Source organism: Podarcis muralis, chromosome 9, assembly GCF_964188315.1.
Source record: "Podarcis muralis chromosome 9, rPodMur119.hap1.1, whole genome shotgun sequence".
Classification (NCBI taxonomy): domain Eukaryota; kingdom Metazoa; phylum Chordata; class Lepidosauria; order Squamata; family Lacertidae; genus Podarcis; species Podarcis muralis.
In genome coordinates, this window is record NC_135663.1 from 28,956,441 (window position 1) to 28,977,168 (window position 20,728).

At 39.6% G+C, this 20,728-nt stretch overlaps 1 protein-coding gene across 2 annotated transcripts in view; it reads right to left on the reverse strand.

Moving 5' to 3' along the window:
- Window positions 1-3,269: 3,269 nt before the first annotated feature.
- NDNF (neuron derived neurotrophic factor) overlaps window positions 3,270-20,728 on the reverse strand; it is a 39,511-nt gene continuing 22,052 nt past the window's right edge. The window contains exons 2-4 of one of the 2 annotated variants that reach the window (XM_028743705.2): window positions 8,713-8,907; window positions 6,387-6,511; window positions 3,270-5,803 (exon numbers count right to left, since the gene is read on the reverse strand). In XM_028743705.2, coding sequence (XP_028599538.2) covers window positions 4,410-5,803; window positions 6,387-6,511; window positions 8,713-8,906 — 1,713 coding nt within the window. In that variant the 5' untranslated portion in view covers window position 8,907 and the 3' untranslated portion in view covers window positions 3,270-4,409. Of the gene's footprint in view, window positions 5,804-6,386; window positions 6,512-8,710; window positions 8,908-20,728 lie in introns of both variants that reach the window. The other variant, XM_077934000.1, reaches the window with a different exon arrangement.

A 20,728-nucleotide genomic window follows, 5' to 3' on the forward strand; every position in this document is an offset into this window, starting at 1 on the left:
AACTCTTAAGGACTTGTCCAGGCAACCTGTTATTCAGCATTTACAGTATCTGGATTTGCTTGCACAAAGCTTACACAATAGTTAGACTATATCCAGTCTTTATTGAGCATTCATTCTGATTTGTTTGCTGGGAGGCTGGGAGACAATTACGTAGCATTCATTTTGCTTGGGTTGTGGGATGTTTATAAGTCTTCCATTAATCATTTGCTTATCCCACACTTTTAAATGCATTTCCCTGTCACTTTCTAAACTGCAAAAATTCTACACTTTTTTTAAAAAAAGTGGATTTGTTGTGCTAGGACAACAAAACACTTCAATTGACTTTGTGCAAACCTAAGGTTCTAGTATGCACTTGAGCCCTTCCCACAAAATAGTGAATCTGGAGGCAACCTCAGACAAAGCTTGCAACATAAATGAGATTGAGTGTGACCCCATGCATATCTGCTCAGACAGATGTCCTATTCTCTCTCTCTCTCTCTCTCTCTCACACACACACACACGATAGCAACCTAAATATGCACACAAAAGGGAACTGCTTTGAAAGACCCTTTTTATTGCCAAAAAGGTGCATACTTCACCACTGCTAGTTCCATCAGAGCCAAGTGTTAATGATTCTTGGTCAATTGTCCAACCTTCACACTATCTCATCACTAAATAACTACAGATATGAAGAAAAAGCAGACATTTGCACTATTGCGCTATGGTCAGCTATAAATATTAGAAGTTCTGCCAAGTTATATAGAAGGAAACTCAGAGAAAACTTGGAGGATCTCCCATCACATGGCTAGATTCAGTACAAATATTTGCTGTGGGGAAAACAATCTATTGATCTATGGTAATGATTTTTGAACTACAACAAATGAAGTAATGATGCCATTATTAATCTATATATGATCAAAACTGCTTTCATAACCATCCTTTTCTAATTCATGGGCCGTTTTCTCTTATGCACATAAAACCTGAAAATGTAAGGCTGCAGAGAAGCTTTCCTTAACCCTGTGCCCTCAGTGTTTTGCAAGGCTGGGTGTTCTGGCACTCACCTGAACTTAAGTTGGTCATGTTACTGCTGATTACGGGGAGGTGGCAAGGTCAGTGCAGACCACTGTGTTGGTTCTGCCAGGTTGTTTGCACTGTACCAACTTTGCCAACACCTCACAACTGAAGCTGCTCATAGTCTCTATTCTTTTCATTTGCAGTAATTGCTACTGGTTTCATTTCATTTGCAGCAATTGATATTAGCTGGGGAGGGCAATGTTTTTCGCTCATGCCATGGAAGTTGGAATGTGCATATGAATAGGTGCATGTAGGCCCCTCTATTAGTCATAACACCACCAAGACATGGGCACTAAGCCGTGAACAAGGTGGAGTGGTGGAGAGGACATTGGCTGAACCATACTGTACCTGAGGAACAGACTCAAGCAACTAACAGACAGGAACTAATGGTGTAGACCTGTATTTGTCAATGGAAACCACTGTGACTTCTGAATTGGTCTGATTCATCTAAGTTTGTGGCTATCATTGCATCTTGCGGTAGGGAATTCCATCATTTGATTATGTGTGTTTGTCAAGTCAAAGGTAACCAAATGTGAAACCGACCTGTTCTTGCCTTACGTGCTGTGGGTTGTAGAAACTGATTCATTTTAACCAGACCAGTCCGAACCCCACAGCAGACTTTACATGCAACTCATGTTGTACGCCATGTGAAACCATCCTCCCAACAAAATTGTAGTGCCTTGAAAACCCTCAACAGCAAGATTGCTTAATAAAAACTGTTTAAACGTCACAGTCATTTCCCTTTTATTTGAAAAGTGCCCTATTGACCATTATAAGCTTTATAGAAACAGTATGCCACATCCTGGCTGCAATGTGTATGTTCGAACGCTGAACTCATTCCCGAAGACGAACTGGAGCATGTTCAGATACTGAGCTCATTCCCAGTGAAGAAATCCATGGGTAAGACTTTGGCGCTATTAAAGTTAATGGGAAATTTGCCACCGACTTCAAGGGACTGAAATTCCATTTACATGATTCTAGTATTTACACCAGATGTCACACATGATAACCACAGCAGTCAGATATGATATCAACGTGATAAAGTGAAGTGCTTGCTACTTTGGCAGCAAGGGGCGATTCTAAAAACCAATATATCCTTCCTTCCCAGCAATTCATAACTGCAGCTGGAATCTAAGTTATAAGAAGGAGGCCAGCAAGGAAAAAAACTCCATGCCTACTATGCTTTTGAGCTGTACAATTTCAGATGACTGAAGACCACCTTTAATGGCTTGACACAACCTAGCTAGACAAGGTTTATGGTTCCTAGTGACTATAAAGTTTTTATTTATTTAATTTGTATAACACCCTTCATCCGCAGATCTCAGGACGGTTCAAGAATTGCACCTTTACTTATGGTTAGAAAAGACATTAACTGTTAGAAAAAATGGTAGCTGCTCACCTTAGTCAAGATTTCTAAATTTATTTATTTCATATAATTTATACACTGCTTGATTGTGGGTGGGTGGGGGGAGGTACCCTCAGAATGGTTTACAAAGATTTTGCTTTTTGCAATTCGGTATATGGGGATGTGTTCGAGTTGCTTTGATATTTTTCTTGACTTTATGAATTTTTACCTACTCTTCTTTCCAGAACTACTTTTTGAACCCCACAATACTCAATAAAATCCCCACACTAAACCCTCCTGGATCCAAATCATAATTCATGTTAAATGTCGATAAGAAATGGCGTATTTCAGCCACAGTGAAGTGCATTTAAACCGATGGAAAATAATATATAAGGTGAGCTTAATTGTCTCACTGAAATAAATGGGATTTAAAAGTGCCCAACCTTGGCACGTCAAGCTCAAGTTAGTTATGAAATTGTAATTGGTATGACTGAAATCTAATTCACGAGGAAACACTTGAAGGATTACAGCCCTTAAATATTTCATTACTAAGAAATATATAACACATAATAGCTCCAAACTCTATTAAATTTAAGGGAAACCCGCGTATTTGAATCACAAAAGTTTGAATTAAGGTAAAGTCGTCTAATTTACAAAACACACACAAAATACTCAGAAGTGCAACATATTGAATCCAGACAATTTTTCTGCCATGTAAATGCTCCCAGGCTTCAGTCTGCAATCCTATACTCACTTACCTGGGAGTACGGTAAGTCCCAATGAGACTTAATTCTAAGTCATTTATTCTAAAATGTTTCAAAAAGCAGATGTTGGAACTATTTTTTAGAAAAATAAATGAAACCAAAAAGGGTTATGTTCCACAAACATGTTAATTTTAATCAAACTGATTTCTGTGGAAATGCAAAAAATAAAACAGTTATAAAATGCATTTTGCCTAACCTTCACTTGTGTATTGCATCTACAAATTGACCTTCAGAGTATAGGCCACTAGGTACAATCCAAAATTGAAAATAAAAAGACATAAATTGAATTGTGTTCAATCAAAATTGATTATATACTCTGGATTTTGCCCAGTGTATAAGGGCAAGTAATTGTTGTGTTATTGTTATAAGTTAAAGAAGAAAGGAATCTACCAACCCCAAACACTTTAAGCATTACTAGATTATTTTACTCCTAATACTTATACAAAATGATTGATCCTATTATTTGTAAAAGCCTCCATTTGTAAAAGCTTCCATTTTCAGGATGCTAGTAGCTGAAATAGATTTTCAGATATAAAAGTTTTACAAATTTATTAATTAATGATGCTCAAAATGCATTGGAATGGATGAGAAGGAACATATACTCTAATATTTAAATTTTATGTACAGGAATATAATGTCTGACAATTTTGTACATGAAATACATACAGTATTTAAACATTTAAAATTTACGAGATAGGAATTTACATTAGCAATAAAACTGACTTCTGCGTAGTCCAGTTAATACTTAGTTTAGATCTGTGTTTTAAGAGGGGGAAGATATTTTAATAGTTTACAATCATGGAAACATAGACATTTCGAACAAGACTTTATAAAATAATTTACATGACCCTATAGCCTACTAAGAGATAGAGGTTGTGTGGGAGTTTTGTTTCTGTGTCTGTGCATAAGAATAAGGTAACTGAATGACTTTTCTTAGCCTTTGAAGTAATAAAATAATTTAGAAGCACTTCATGCAATATGGAAGCGAAAAAGGCAGTTCCTTCAATATTTCCTGCTACTTTCGTTATCTACTGAGCACTGAACTTGGACCACCAGACGCATGATAATGCAGCTGTCCGATACCAACGAAGAGCACCAGCCTCAGTCCCTTCATTTGCTCTTGTAAACATAAATATAGATGTTAATATCTTCTCTATATAGTACCAATACAGTTCACAACTCCTCTGCTGTGTAAGTAGTCAGTCCATATGCTTAATGTTCTGCTGATTTCAACATGAGAAGTGCCACTAACAGAATTTCCTCGTTTTCACAATTTTACTTTGATACTTGACGGAGTGGCCTCCATGTCCTATGACATAAACATCCAGAAGGTAGGATTTGCCAGCCTGTAGACCTTTAATTGTCTCTGTGGTAACTGCTTTTTGTAAGTTTTGGCTGTGGAAATATTTACAGAGGACTTTTTCTGATTTCTTCCTCAAGTCTGGCCCCAGGCACTGATTTTGTTCTCTTTTCTTTTGTTCCTCATTATAGTTGTCATCTACTTCCTTTCTGTATATGCAAAATTTGTTCCTTTCCTGTGTACCTAGCCATGCAACTGTGACTGAAGAACACGTGCGAAGTTTATCAAAGGCTTTAATTCGCGTGTCCTCAGGAAGAGATGGAAATGACTGTTTATTAGGCCTTGTAGTAGCCAAAATCTTCAGCATGGAAGCACCTCTTTTATTTCCTTTCAGTCGAATGAGGTATTTAGCTTTTGGCTTTCCTCTAAGTTGGAACTGACGGACGCCTTCAACATTTTGAGACAACAGAAGTTTACCATCTCTTCTGACTTGGATCTGTACGGCATCAAGGCATGAATGGACAAAAAATGTAACCTTTTGGTGTGATGAAACAGGAGCAAACCGCAAAAATTTAGAGCCTTTTCTCTTGACAAACACGTCTGTAACTTTCCCATCTTTGAGATCAACTGTTTTCTGCTTAGCTTCTTCTTTGGTTCTTTCGAAAGTGCCAACATAGGCAGTACTCATATTGGTGTTGACATTCACGGCAAATATGTCAAAATAGTACTGTGTATCAGGTTTCAGGTCAGACACAGTAAAGATGTTCTTGTTCCCAATGCATATCTTTTCAAGGTCAACTCTAGGCTTTGAATAGACCTGTCGCCCAAACTTTGATGATGACTTTAAGAAGCTGCGCTCTTTCCCAGAATTACTGTTGGATGAAAACCCAAAATGGGCAAAGTCAAAGGGGCTGAAGTCCAGACCAGGTTTGGGAGCTCTCATAAAGGCATCATCAGCACTCTGCTTAGCTTCAACAGCACAGAGGCTTTTGAAATTGTGCTCTTTATTAATGACCACACAATATTGCATAGGTTGTTTCAGTAATGAAGCTGTAGGGCTTGGTTTCCATGCCAAAGTGACAGTTGTGCGGCCAAGAGAAGTGACATCAACTCTTGGGTCGTAAGGTAGTTCAGGATATGGTTGATCTGATTCTGGAGTTGTTGTGGCGTACACTTTAAAGTGTGTGTCTTTCTCTGTTGACAGGAGTTCCAGCTGGTACAACCCAGAAGGTGAACTGGAGGACACAAAATACTCAACATCATTTCCTCTGTAGGAGAACAGCTCTGTACCTTCTTCATTGAGAATCTGTTGTTTCTGCTGTTCAAGTGGCTCAGGTTCACCTAGAAGACACACAAAGCATTTTTTTTAGGAAAGGTGGTCTCAGAGGAAACAAGTATATATGTTTAAGTACTAAAATAAATGATTGCTTGGTGGTAACTTAATCACGAAACAATATGGTTTATGGTTTGCAATCCATTCAACTTTTGAATAAGTAACACTGCAATTTTATTGCTATATTGCATTCACATATAGAAGAATAAATTACTATATTCTGCTGCTTTAGTAAGAAGATTTAAGGGCATTTAAGACTAAACTTTCCTTTATTGAAGCTTAGTTCTATGCTGGATTCATATTTAACCATCTCTCAATGTTCCCATCCCTGTTCTCTTTATAAACTGCATAATGTGTGTGAGAAAGAGAGTTAGAGAGGGAGTGTGATAATCTTAATGCATTATTTTGCTATTACAAGAATGGTTCATATAAGCAACCATTCTATGTAGCAGAGTCTAATTTATCAAACTAATTCTAACACACAACTGGTCAGGATTCCCTTAAGGCAGTCACTGTAGATGGAAAGTAAACATTAATCACTCCAGCTGATTCATATCTCCCATAAAAACTAGAATTTTATCTGAAATTTACCTGAGCCATCTCCACTGGACTCTTCTGGAAGCTCCTGCAAACTCAGCTTCCATTCCAAAGGAGCATCACAAGGTGTTACTGTAACTGCTAAGGGTGTGTTATCTTCCTCAACTACAAAAAAAAACCTAGGGAAAGATTAACAAATCCATTAAATTTTTCACAGTGTACTTTCAGTACCTTCCAATCAAAATAAATGGATGTATATTTCACATCCTTCCATAAAGACAATCAATTAGCAAACCCTAGCATTTCATAGTTTCCTTAGGGCTTTTATTTAAAGTTTATGTGACATATCTGAGTGGGGTTGCTGAGGTTTTGGATTGTGTTGTCAGCAGTATACTGAAGACACACAGCTCTATTTCTCCTCTACATCTGCAGTTATGGCAGTAGATGTGCTGGACTGGTGTCTGGCCTCAATAATGGCCTGGATGAGAGTCAATAAACTGAAACTCCATCCATATAAGACTCAGCCACTGTTAGTGGGTGGTTCCCTAGACTGGATGAATGGGAGACTGCTGGTTCTTGAGGGGGTAATGTTCCCTCTAAAGGAGCAGGTACGTAGCTTGGGGGTGCTCCTGGACCCATTTCTGTTGCTTGAGGCCCAGGTGGCCTTGGTGGCACCAAGCGCCTTCTGTCAGCTAAAGCTGGTGGCCCAACTATTGCCCTATCTGGACATGGATAGCCTAACTTCTGTGGCCTATGCTCTGGTAACTTCTAGGTTAGATTACTGCAATGCTATACACGTGGGGCTGCCTCTGAAGATGGTTTAGAACCTTCAGCTGGTGCAAAATTTGACAGCCAGGTTGCTCACTGGGGCAAGCCAAGTTGAGTATATAACATTGATCCTGGCACAACTGCACTGGCTGCCAATTAGTTTCCAGACCCAATTCAAAGCTAGTGCTGAACTATAAAGCCTTAGCTGGCCCAAGACCTCAATACCTTAATGACTGCCTCTCCCCAACCGAACCAACCTAAACCCTGCGCTTGTCACCCAAGGTCCTCCTTTGGGCCTAATTCTCAAGAAAAGGCTGTTTCTATGGTGGCTCCCCATCTGTGGAATGCCCAGTACTATCTTTACACGTCTTTAGGCACCAGGAAAAAACATTCCTCTTTACCCAGGCCTTTTGCCATTAAACAATGACCTTTTAAAAGTGAGTTGAATGTTATAAGGATTTTTTGTATAATTGTTTTATTATTGTTTTTTTAAAATGTGATGTAAATAATCTTTTTAATGTTGTACACTGGGTTATTTGGAGAAAGTGCAGTATATAAATTGAATAAATATGAATAAATAAATACATATCTGGCCATACATCCATTTCCTCAGTAGGAATTCTCTAGCTATATACACCTCATTATCATCTGACTGAGCAACTTGATATTTTCACATATCATAGTAAGCATTTATCAATATTTTGCTTTGTTCTGAAAACAACATTTCAGATTAGCAGAACCTAGTGGTATATTCATCAATAATATATTTTACTACCGAGCCAGGTTCAAAGTTGTTATATCAATTTACAAAGTCCTGAACAACTTAGGTCCAGGCACTTCAGGGATTCCTGGAACCCATATATCCCAACATGATCACTGAGATCATCTGCAGGAGCATCACTGGTCATTCCCCAGGCTGGTGAGGCTCATGTGACATTTCGTGTCATCAGCCCAGTCCTATGGAATAATCTGCCAATGAAGATTCAGCAGGTGCCCTCTGTTTCAACATTTAAGCACCTGCTGAAAACTTCTACTCTGCCAAGCCTGCACACAGGCAATTGAGAATACATATTTCCACAATGGTTAATTGATGGCTGCTTTTAACTTTCTATGTTTTATTGCATGTTTTATGTAGTATTGCTATGAACCACGTCAATATTTTTCTCATTATGATATAGTGGTTTATAAATATTTAAATAAATAAATAAGAAGGCCTGGAAAGGAAAAGGTCATTTCAGCCAGGAATATTGGAAAGAAACATTTGTTTAAAAAAGATATTTTCCTTCAAAACTCAACACTTACTAATGGGAATCTGCTTACATCTTTTGCTAGTCATTGAAATATTTGTACTTAAGTGTGGTACCTTAATAGTACCAATGTCCTTTACAATAATATTAAAACGAGATATTGCTCATATTGTGACTCTGTTTTAAAACATATGATGTCTTTCTCCACATTATTCTTTTGAAATTTAAGCATAATTTCATTTCTAAGTAGAGAACTAATATTTCTATTCTCCATGCTTAACCCAAATTAAATTTAATTACAAATCCCTAGAGCAGCTCCACCTGTAACTTCTGTCTATCTCTGAAAATTTCATTGACCCAAATACCTTTTGGGTGTTTCTCTGAAGAGATAGCTGCTGATTTCAGCTCCATCTGGGAGAACTGATGTATCGTGGAAAAATGTTTTGTCCTGGATCTGCATCTGAAAAAGCTCTTCATCTCTAGTTGGCAGCTTCTGTGTCCAGGAGCAAAATGGTAGCAGCAGCAGAAGGTAGGACATGGAACAGTGCAGCAAGAGCATCCTAAAGCAAAATGAAAGGGATGCATTGTAAATGACAGGGCTAGTAAATATAGTTGTTGCTGTAAAAAAGGGGGGGGAGGTGTTATCTCTTATGCCATAATTCAATTACGTTCAGTATTTGTCTAAGTGATCCGTCAAGTCAATAGTCTTGAAACTCATGTTGTTGTTGTATGATTGAATGAATAAAGCATTTTAAAATTTCCTGCTAGTGGTTTTCCCAGCTGAGACATCTAAAGTTTAGGTTCTAAAGGAAAAGGGCTATAGAGGGGAGTGCTTTGCCAGCGCCACCCGTTCCCACTGACAACAAGTTTCAGTTACCGGTACTTTCTCCTGCCAGCCAGTTTTCAAGCAGGGCTGTTCAGAAGAATGGAAACACAGACTCATTTACAGACATGTGCAACAATATTACAGAAGATCAGAAGACGGCTAGTCTGTTGTCTATTGAGTCTTGTAATTAAACTCTATAGGAAGCCGAAAGAGAGAGAGAGAGAACATGTAGCTTAATTTGTACTTCATTTGCTTTGGTACTATAAAAGAAGGAGTGGTTTACAACATTCTGGTACTCTACAGTGTGTCCTCATTACAAAGTCTTTTTCCTTTGATCGTATTTCACAAAGTGTGTATTTTTCTTTCCTCAGTCACTGAATTATTCTGTATAGAACAATGATCACCGCAGGACTAGGAACAGCAGTGTAATGTAATCTATTTTTGCTTTCTTTCAGCTATATAAACACTCATCTCTTTCTCAGAGTATCAGAAGCATCTTCTTTCCCAAGATCAGGGTTGTATGTGGTAGACATTAGGGAGTTGATTTGCCATTGGTGCTAATAATGGAGGACCAAACCCTCCATGTCTCATCTAACAGAATTCCAGTAGAATCCCCTTATTCAATTGGACTTTCTCTGATGTAGGAAGGGTTGCTGCCTCAGACATCTGTTCATAGATAATCAGCGTACTGTTTATAAGCCCAAAATAGGTTCAAGGTGTCTGAAGGATTGCTTGTTTACATATCAGTGAATGCCAACCTATCAAGATACTTGGAGAAGGCTGTGCTCTGTGTCCCACTATTAACTGAAAATAGGCTGGTGGGTACACAGGACAGTGGCTTCTGGGTGGTGTTACTTACATATAGATCCAGTGTGGTGTAGTGGTTCGAGTGTTGGAGTAGGACCCGGGAGGCCAGAGTTCAAATCCCCACTCAGCCATGAAGTCCACTGGGTGACCTTGGGCCAGTGGCTATCTCTCAGCTTAACCTACCACACAGGGTTGTTGTGATGCAGAGGGGGAGAAAATGTATGCCACTTTCAGCTCCTTGGAGGAAAAGTGGGATATACTGTACAGTATATGCAATAATAAAACAAATGAAATCCTGATACAGTAACACAGTTGAAAATAAAGAACTAAAGGAAATTTGAGCATAGAGATCACAAGTCGAAATATTTGATAATTTGTTTTACAAAACTCATTGAAATATGTTTTAAGTATCATTTAGGATAAATTATGACTAAAACAAGATACTTGGTTCATTAATTTTTCAGTCAGAATTTGTCTATGAATTAATCAGAACTACAGCAAATTCTCTGGTGTTCTGAATGCTTATGATGATAGTGTCCTTTCAATGAACCACTATAAGATCTTAATAATGGATATTCTGAGTCCTGGATTCCAGTGCAATTTTGTTTTAAAAATAAAGGTTACTGTATAGGGTTCTCCAGATTAAGCTTTGTTTCTCAATTTTGTTTTTTAGCCAGATCACCCACTTTATAGGCAGGCTTTTGAATCAAATTAACAACTATAAATAAAGTAGGTAGGATCTTGTTTTAATTTACTATAGCTAATTATCAGGTTATTCCTTCAGACAATAATAGCATAAGTCTTATATTAAGTCCAGTCTTGCCTGCTTATTTAGGCATAAGAAGTCACTTGGGATTTTGTTGAGTAAGTAAGCATACGCCATAGAGTGTTTATTGGGTTCTTCACTTTCTCTCACTAACATTACACATGTAAACCTGTGTATTAGTGAGTAGCCATCAGATAGAACACATTTTAAGAGTTTCCACTTTAAAGCATTACCCCCCTTTTTTGCTGATCCCTAATTCAAAACTGCTCACTCCAATACAAAAATACTCATTATTTGATTCTAAAGTCCAGTCCACTGTTGTTACACAATTCTTTCATGCTGAATTTCCTTTATTTATTTTTACAGCCCTTAATAATTTGCTGGCATGTACATTTCACCTAACTTTTTTAAAGAAAGCTCCTGGTTTGCAAGAAAACCAAGCTCTGAAACTTAGCCCCTGGTGTGAGAATTGGCACTTGGTCCATCATTGCAAAAAAATTGGTGGGACAGGTTTGGCCTTTTGTTTTAATTCCAATTAATCTCAGCTCTTCTTTCTTTTTAAAGCCAATGCTTAGCCCTGAAAGTTGGAAGACAACTAGGAAAATATTACCGTAGCGTCTGCTTTTTGTTGTTTCTGCCTAAGCTGAAAACAAGCATGATGTTGGAGATCCTTGATCGAAACTCCCATGCGTGTCTGTGAAGGTTTAAAGCAGCTGTGGTTGCGATGGTGGTTAGGGCTCAGTAATCAAATTATTTTATGCAAATGTATTTAATTAAAACATTTATACCATTCTTCTTCCGCACTCACTACACTGCAGTTCACAAGATTTAAAAGCAATACAACCACATACACTTAAAACCAGATATAAAATATGAGACCAAGTGGGAGAAACAGTAGAGGATTGTGAACAAAATCCACAGCTCCCAGCGACCACGTCCCCTTCTTTTAGTCACATTATGGGGCCCTCAACAGCCTTCTTCAAAAAATTATTCAGTGGATTCTACAGAAAAGTAAGGGGCCTGGTGTTCTTGGACCCTGTAATTCAACATCATCAGAGGGAGAGAAGAGAGGTAATGTGACACAAAGGCTCATTCATGTAACACCAAACCATACTCTAGTGTTAAAGTACAGACTGGGAGACATACACAGCCTTTGACTCCTCCAGAATGGGAATGCTAGAATAACAAAACCATTACAGGGAATAAAATTACCCTCTTGTGCCAAGAAAGCAAAGGTAACAGTAAAAGGTAAAGGACCCAATGCAGCAGCTTATTGCAGCTTTGTTTTTGCTTTTCCTTCTATATGTGCCAAGATTTGTATTTATTATTTTGGTGGATACAAGCCCTTAGCTTGGCTGCCACCTTGCATTGGTATCCAGTAAAGATGTGAGGTCTCCTTGACTATGCTTAGTAATGAGCCTTAGGCACTGGGAAGAACCTTATGAAAATAAGAGCTCTTCGACAGTTGACCAGACTTCCATGAGCAGTGGTGGAGGTTTGTAAGCAGAGGTTGGGTAGCCATCTGTCAAGTGTGATCCAACTGAGATTTCTGCATTGCAGGGGATTGGATTAGATGACCCCTGAGGACCCTTCCAAGGCTACAATTCCATGGTTCTATAATCCTGGCAGCTTTAAAGTGAATTTAGTTTGCTGTGGCTCTGGCAACCATATCTGTTGACAGGTAACAATATCCTGATTCAAGAACACCAGTCACAAACTGATGACAGTGCCTCATTCTCATTCTTGTACATATAATGACGATATCCTCACAGATATCCTCATCTGCCTACTACCAGTTGCCTACTAGATTTCAGTGTGGTCTGCGCTAGGAACAAAGAAAGCTGCTTATACTTGTTGGTTTCTGCTTTCCTTCACTGTGCAGCGAAAGGGCTTGTCACGAGACAGGTGTTTACATTCCACAGTCTGTACTGTTGGAGTTTCTCACGGGAAAGGGAGACTGGATGTGACGTACACTGGTTTCCTGTTTCTCACTGTGTGATTCTCTCCAAGCTGTCGAGGAGAGAGGATGCTTTCTCTGCTCCTGCAGAGGCAAGATGTCTTTCTGTAATATATCAGCTTTGAACTGTAAATAAAGCAATATAGAGTATGTAGTACGTACTCCTCATCCTTCCGCTGGGCACGGAACTCTGCTTTACACCAACACGTGGTTATGGGCTCCAGAAGTCGGATCGGAGTCCCGGCAAAGGATCGGAATGCAGAGGGACGGATCGGATCGGAATCTGCTCTGCGCGTAAACATGATTGATGAGGTATGTACTACTGCTCCGGGCAGCCTGCCAGCTTCTAGTTAATGGCTTTATGGCTGGACTTTGAACTTTTAAAGCTGTTTTGCCGGGAATAGGCAAAAGGCTCCCAGGCTCACGTTACTATGCTGGGGAAATCGAAAGTAACTTTTAAAAGCGCTTTTGGAATAAAGCAGCTGCAGCAGTGACGCAGCAAGATTTAAAGCAGCATATATAACGCTGAAGGCTAATGCCAGAGTCATGATGGCCCTTCAGGATGCTTGTAGGATTCCTAAGCTCAACAAGAAAAATTATGCGGACTGGGTTCAGTATGCAGAGGCAATTCTGCGGAAAGAGGGTTTGTTTGAGGTGATTACAGAAACCCCCCCAGCTCCAGTTACAGATGCATGGAAAGCTAAGGATTCCAAAGCACGGGGAACTCTTACATTGATAGTATCCCCAGAAGAGCTCTGTCTATTGCGTGATAAGACCTCAGCCAGAGAAATTTGGGAATCTTTGAGAGAGGCTCACTTAAGGACAGAAGCTGGATCTACTATGTTTCACTTCAACAAGCTGCATAATATGGCTCTTGCAGAAGGTGGAGATGTGCGTTTACATCTGATGGAGATGCAAAATCTGAGACATGAGCTGCAACAGAGAGGACTCAACTTTCCAGAGGCTGTGTATTCTTTCATGATACTACAATCTTTGGGTTCAGGTTGGGAGTCTGTTGCAACCCAGATTGCTGTGCAGCCAACAGCTCAGCTGACAGTGGACTTTGTTACTGCCGTGGTTTTAAATGAAGCAGATCGCCGGGGTGCTAGCTGCATGGGCAAGGGGGAGTCTTCACAGACATCCCATAGTGCAGTGGAACCACCAGATGGCGCCAAAGCTTTGAAGGCAGTGAAATGCTACTCTTGTGGACGTCTAGGCCATATGAAGAGGGAATGCAGATATCCCAGGGCCAAGACAGAGCAGCGCAGCGAAAGCTCATCGCGTGGAAAAGGCCGAGGCAAAGGCAAAGGTCCGGTGTCTAGGACAACGCAGCACAAGGCTATGGTTTCACGCTTCACTCCAAAGGTTGCAGAGGTCCAGAAGACGTCTAGATCTTTCTTCGTTGTTGATTCGGCGGCGACCCACCACATGTGCAATGATAAGAGACTGTTTGTGTCTTTTACACCGCAGGAAGGTGCGATTCACCAGGCGGATGACCACACGATTCCCAGTAAAGGCTACGGAACTGTTGTTCTTCACAGTTTGGACTTATCGATACAGAATGTCCTTTACGTGCCAGACGCCAAACATAATCTTCTCAGCGTTGGACAGCTGAATGAGCGGAACATTGACGTGTCCTTCAAGAACAAGAAGTGCATCATCACAAAGAAAAATGACTATGAATTGCATGCTGAATATGTTGATCGTTTGTTTGTTTTGTATTATGATGATGTTGTGCAGGATGACACTTGTTGCATTGCAGGTTCTAACAAAAGTTTGCATGCAGAATGTATTCATGATTTTCATCGAAAATTTGGTCATTTGCATTTTGAGGCAGTATCTAAAATGCCTGCCTTGGTTGAAGGTATGACTATTAAACCCTGCAAGTACCACATGAAGTGCAAAGCATGCGCAGCAAACAAGGTGAAAATGGCTGCGAAAGGTAAGGTGTCTAGTAGGCAAGCTACGGAACCATACCAAATTGTTCATGCTGATTTGGTTGGACCACTATCGCCCTCTTTGGGTGGAAATAGGTACTTCATGGTTCTCATTGACGCATTTTCTAGATATATTTTTGTGTACAATCTCAAGCAGAAATCAGAGGCTTTTCCTAGGTTCAAGGAATTCTGTGCTTGGTTGGAAAATGTGCATGGTAAGAAGATAAAGACCCTTTTCAGTGATCGCGGGGGAGAATTCACTTCTCAGCAGTTTGAAGCTTTTCTGACTGAGAAAGGAATTCAACACGATTTGTCTAGTCCTCGCTCGCCATGGCAGAATGGACTTGCGGAACGGGCAAATCAGACATTGCTTCAAGGGTTAAAAACCTTGCTGCATGATGCCAATCTTCCAGAGAGTTATTGGGCCGAATCTCTCTCGTGTTTTGTTTACAGTTACAATCGCAGGTTATCTTCAGCGATTGGTTGTACCCCCTATGAGAAGATGTTTGGCAAGAAGCCTTACATCAAACACATGAAAATTTTTGGTTCTGACATGTGGGTTCACTCACCACAAAATTCCAAGTTAGACAAGCGTGGATTGCATGGTATCTTTCTAGGTTATCAGAAAGGGTCTTACAGAATAATGATGACTGACTCTAAGAAAATTAAGCTCACGAGAAGTGTTGAGTATAATGCAAAGTGGGGGGAGAATGTGGGAATTTTCCAATGTTATCCTGATGACGGTGATGAGACTGAAGATAGTCAAAAGCAACCACAACAACCCACACCCACTGATGAAGGTTCTGAGTCTGAATCTGAAACTGAATCAGGTGATTCAGAGGATTTCAAGAGTGCGAAAGCCTCTATGCGACCCTCTGAAAGCTCTGATCAAGAATTGGAGGAACCATTGTTCACAATAGGTCGTTTTTCTCCTAAGAAGGAAGAGGAGAGTGTTGAAGACTTAAGGCTAATTCGTAGGTCACAGAGAGCCACAAAAGGCAAACCTCCAAAGAGATTTGCTGATGAGTTTGCTACGATAGCAGTAACAGCTGTTAAAAGCTCCAAGAAGGTATTTGAACCTTCAAGTTTCCAAGAAATCCAGGGTTTGGATTCAAAGGAAGCTGAGCCATGGTTAAATGCCATGAAGGCTGAGCTTGATTCCTTGGAAAGGAACAAAACATGGGAGCTTGTTCCAGTAGTTCCAGGAATGAAACTGCTTGGAAGCAAATGGGTCTTCAAAGCGAAGACAGATCAAAATGGCAAGATAGTCAGACACAAAGCCAGATTGGTAGCCAGAGGTTTTGCACAGGTACCAGGTGAAGACTATCACGAGACCTACTCACCCACAGTGAGGTATGAAAGCATTAGGCTTATGCTCAAGCTAGCTGCAGAGGAAAATCTACACATTAGTCACCATGATATTAATACAGCTTTTCTGTACGGATCTCTAGATGAATCACTTTATATGCTTCCACCTGATGGCGTACAGGTAAAACAGGGATTTGTTTGTGCTCTGAAGAAATCCCTTTATGGTCTCAAACAAAGTGCACGGTGTTGGCACACAAAACTCACTGAAGTATTGTTTTCTCTAGGTTTTCAGCAAGGGAAAGCTGATCCATGTGTATTTGTCAAAGAGGAGGGGCAAAAGAAACTGTACTGTTTGTTTTATGTTGATGATTTATTATTCTTTTGGAAAGATGTCGCAATGTACAATAACGCCCTAGCTCAACTGAAAGAGCACTTTGACATGAAAGATCTTGGTGAGGTAAACAACTACCTATCTCTAGAAATAGAGAGAGATCAAGATGGTAACATTCTAGTACACCAGTCACGGAAAATTGCTGATGTGTTAAGCAAACTAAACCTGATGGATGCTAACCCTGTAGACACACCGATGACAACAGGTTATCAGGTAGATGACACTGAAGAAGCATTTTCTGACACTACACTGTACAGAAGTGTGCTAGGCAAGCTAAACTTCATTGCCAGATGTTCAAGACCAGACATTGCTGTTAGCTGTAATTTGCTAAGCAGACAAGTCAGCAATCCTAGTGTCAAGGATTGGAAAGCTCTGAAACGCATAGCGCGGTATTTGAAAGGCACTATGCATTACAGACTGAGATTTAACAATCAGAAGTCTGGTGGTCTTGAAATATTTGCAGATGCAAGTTTTGGAAGTGACACTACAGACAGGAAAAGTACGTCTGGAGTTTGCTACATGTACAATCAGGGTCTGTTTGATTGGTCATGCAAGAAGCAAACAACAGTTAGCTTAAGTACTTGTGAAGCTGAACTGAATGCACTGTCTTATTCACTTAAGGATTGTGAATGGTTGATACAATTGTGCAAAGATATGAAAATTCCTGTCAAATGTCCAATCCAGGTTTACCAGGACAACAAAGCATGTTTGGCTTTGCTGAAGTCTGAAGGTTGTAAGCAAAGCACGAAGCACTTGCAATTAAAGTTGCAGCATGCTAGGGAATGTATTCAGAAGGGACTCGTAACGGTGTCCTATATGCCAGGTAATGAAATTCCTGCTGATGTATTGTCCAGGATTATATCAAGGGATCAACACTGTACCTATGTGCAGAAGTTGGGTTTGTACTGATATTGTACGAACACGCTGCCCAGTGATGTTCACAGAAAGGGGGAGGATGTTGGTTTCTGCTTTCCTTCACTGTGCAGCGAAAGGGCTTGTCACGAGACAGGTGTTTACATTCCACAGTCTGTACTGTTGGAGTTTCTCACGGGAAAGGGAGACTGGATGTGACGTACACTGGTTTCCTGTTTCTCACTGTGTGATTCTCTCCAAGCTGTCGAGGAGAGAGGATGCTTTCTCTGCTCCTGCAGAGGCAAGATGTCTTTCTGTAATATATCAGCTTTGAACTGTAAATAAAGCAATATAGAGTATGTAGTACGTACTCCTCATCCTTCCGCTGGGCACGGAACTCTGCTTTACACCAACAATACTGACTCAGATCACTGGTCCATCTATGTCAGAATCCTCTGCACCTACTACCAGCAGCTGGCCATGATTTAAGGACCAGGGCCTCTTCTGGCCCTACCTCCCGGAGATGCCAGGGACTAAACCTGGGATGTTCTGCATACAAAGCAGAATCGCTAAATAACATTTTACTCTCTTCTAGATGTTCAGCTTGTTTCATCATTAGAAATTTTAAATCTGCAGGGGGAGTAAAGAATTTGTTGGAATGTCACCACTGACTTGAAAGACTTGCACATTGTTGATCCTGACTAAGTGAGAGCCAAAACAAACAGTCCAAAGTGAAAGAACAAACATCTATCTTATTTTTTTTAGGATTACAAAAGTGCCCTCTAATGGCCTTTTCTCACCCCGCCCCCAGAAACTATTGCTTTCTAGTGATTGTCTGTCTAATAGTACAGTATAAATCTGAGCATGAATTTGAATGTCTGGTCACACTCTGTGGTTCTGGTCTGTAGGTTTTGGACAAATAGAACTGTAAGAAAAAACTGAGTAGAAAACAAAGCACATTCTCTTTATCCTGGCTAGATCAAGCTGCAAATTTCCTACTAATGTCAGAAAGAAAGAAATCCCATGGCCACCTTTGCAAAATTCTCATTGCAATCTGCCTCATTTGCACCAAAGGACCAAAAGAAAAAAATAAAGAAAGCAGAAGAAAGCCACAAAAGTTTTACTTGACAATCTAGACAGAATACACACAGAAGCACAAACCCTGCCAGATGTAGCTCTTTCGTAAGTACAGAGTAATGCATTGCATTTATGTTTTGCATGCTACTAAGCATAGCTACATAGAAAACATAAACACACAGCAACCATTGACAGAAAATAGCAACTACGGTAACTTCCTACTTATAACTTTCTTATACCACACAAAGTGAATATGAACCTGCAGGGACTGCTACTTCTAGGCTTGCAATAGCAACTCTTGCTTATAAATCACCATCAGCAATCCAAAATTAGGAGCAAGCATGTTTGACTATAGCAGAAAAGACAATGATTCCATACCAGTAATCTTGGGTTTATTTTTATTTACAATACAGTGGTACCTTGGGTTACATACGCTTCAGGTTACAGACTCCACTAACCCAGAAATATTACCTCAGGTTAAGAACTTTGCTTCAGGATGTGAACAGAAATCGTGCAGCGGCAGCGCAGTGGCAGAAGGAGGCCCCATTAGCTAAAGTGGTGCTTCAGGTTAAGAACAGTTTCAGGTTAAGAACAGACCTCCAGAACGAATTAAGTTCTTAACCCGAGGTACCACTGTATGTCCAAGCTGCATTTTAGGGTAAACATGCTCACAAGGCAGCTTCTGTACAATATTAAAATACATGAAATCAAATAACAGCAATACTGTACAAGAATCATCATACCATGGTAGGAGATAAAAGCCTAATATTAATACCAGAATAACACAGTTTAAAACCAGCAAAGCCTTAAAGACCTTATAGCTGGTGATGATTACAGCATCTTTAAGCCATCTATTAATGAAGCCAGGTTTCATAATTGAGTACCAGAAAAGACAGCTCTGAAGCCTAATGTTTTTGAGACGTGTGTAAAGCAAATATGGTCATTTGGTAGTAAACTGATGAGTGATGATCACTAGTACATATTTTTAAAATGTGCAGCTGAAAATATCCAGTGTTTTCTTTTATAGCATCTATTTACCAAAAACACAGTTTTAGTACTTTATACTTCAAACATTGTCCACAAAGCATTCCCAGTTATATATTAGTAGGTGGAAGTACTAAAGCAACAACTTCTTGCACTATATTTTCACAAAACACAAATCCACTACTTTTTAAAGCTAACAGTTGCATCAGCCATTTTGTTCCTGAAGGAATCACGATACACACCATCTTCCAAAATTCCATAAGAAGCAGTCACCAGTGGATATTTTGCAATCCAAACCCAAGGAAACAATTCACTTTTATTTTCTGTCAATTTTTAGGTCCCTGAGACCTGTAAAAGATCTACTACAACAGCAGCAAAAGGTCTGGATTTACTTGAAGCAAATACATCTGGAATAAATAAAACTAAATGTTTAATTACAGAGAGTTGAAAGTGCATGATTGTAATTTAGTGAGGTTAATTTCAAAGAATGGCCTGCCACAGGCATTTGTATGTTGTATTTCTATAACTGGGTGGAGGGGTGTGTGCAATTTTGTATCCCTCAAATCTTATTTTTAAAATCAAAAGCACTGACTTTTATTTGAGTAACTCAGTCCCCCATTTGATAATAAATCTGCAGGATACTATTTAACTTTTGACTGTAGCCTTGGAGAAATCAAAGGGGATCATGTGAAGGTGGCAAATAATTGTTCAGACTAGACTTTAGGGACTAGGTCTTATTCCATTAAGCAACCTCTGGCTTGACAGTCTTAAACTTAATGACTTTATCTGTACAGATGCAAACTTAGACATCCTTACTATAATTTAAAAGAAATACAGTTCATGTCACCATAGAGAACAAGAGTGTCACTTGTGTGTCTACTTAGTCTGCTGTTCAGGTACTCGCTGTTGATGGGCAAAGTAAGGTGATTAAGGCTAATCTGAGATTAAGCCCCATTAACGTCAGTGAGACTTACTTCTTATTACATATGCATAGGATTTCTTCATAAATTTGATCTAATTTTGTGTATATATTAGAACACAGGGAAGAAAGAAAAAAATTGACTTTTGGAAAAAAAGTTTGACCATGTGTATAAATTATTATTACACCAAACAATACAGTATAACTTTCTCTTTGCCCAGGACACACCTGGGACTTCTGACTCCTCACCCAGATGTGAAACATCCTTATATGTGGGGTATAAAAAAGTATATAATGTCTGCCCTTCCATCTGCCACTTGTATCCTGCAGAGGTGTTTGGCATGCCAACTCTAATTACTTAACTTGATGTTCCAAAGCAGTTCTAGGTGTGCACTGGAAACATGTTGTGAGCATAAGTGTGGCATCACACACACACACACACACACACACACACACACACTAACAGCAAACAACTAGCTCAATTCTAAAGAGAGTTAAATTCATCCATGTGCCAAAGATAAAAAGGATTTTTAAAGTTCAAGACTTCAGTTGACTTC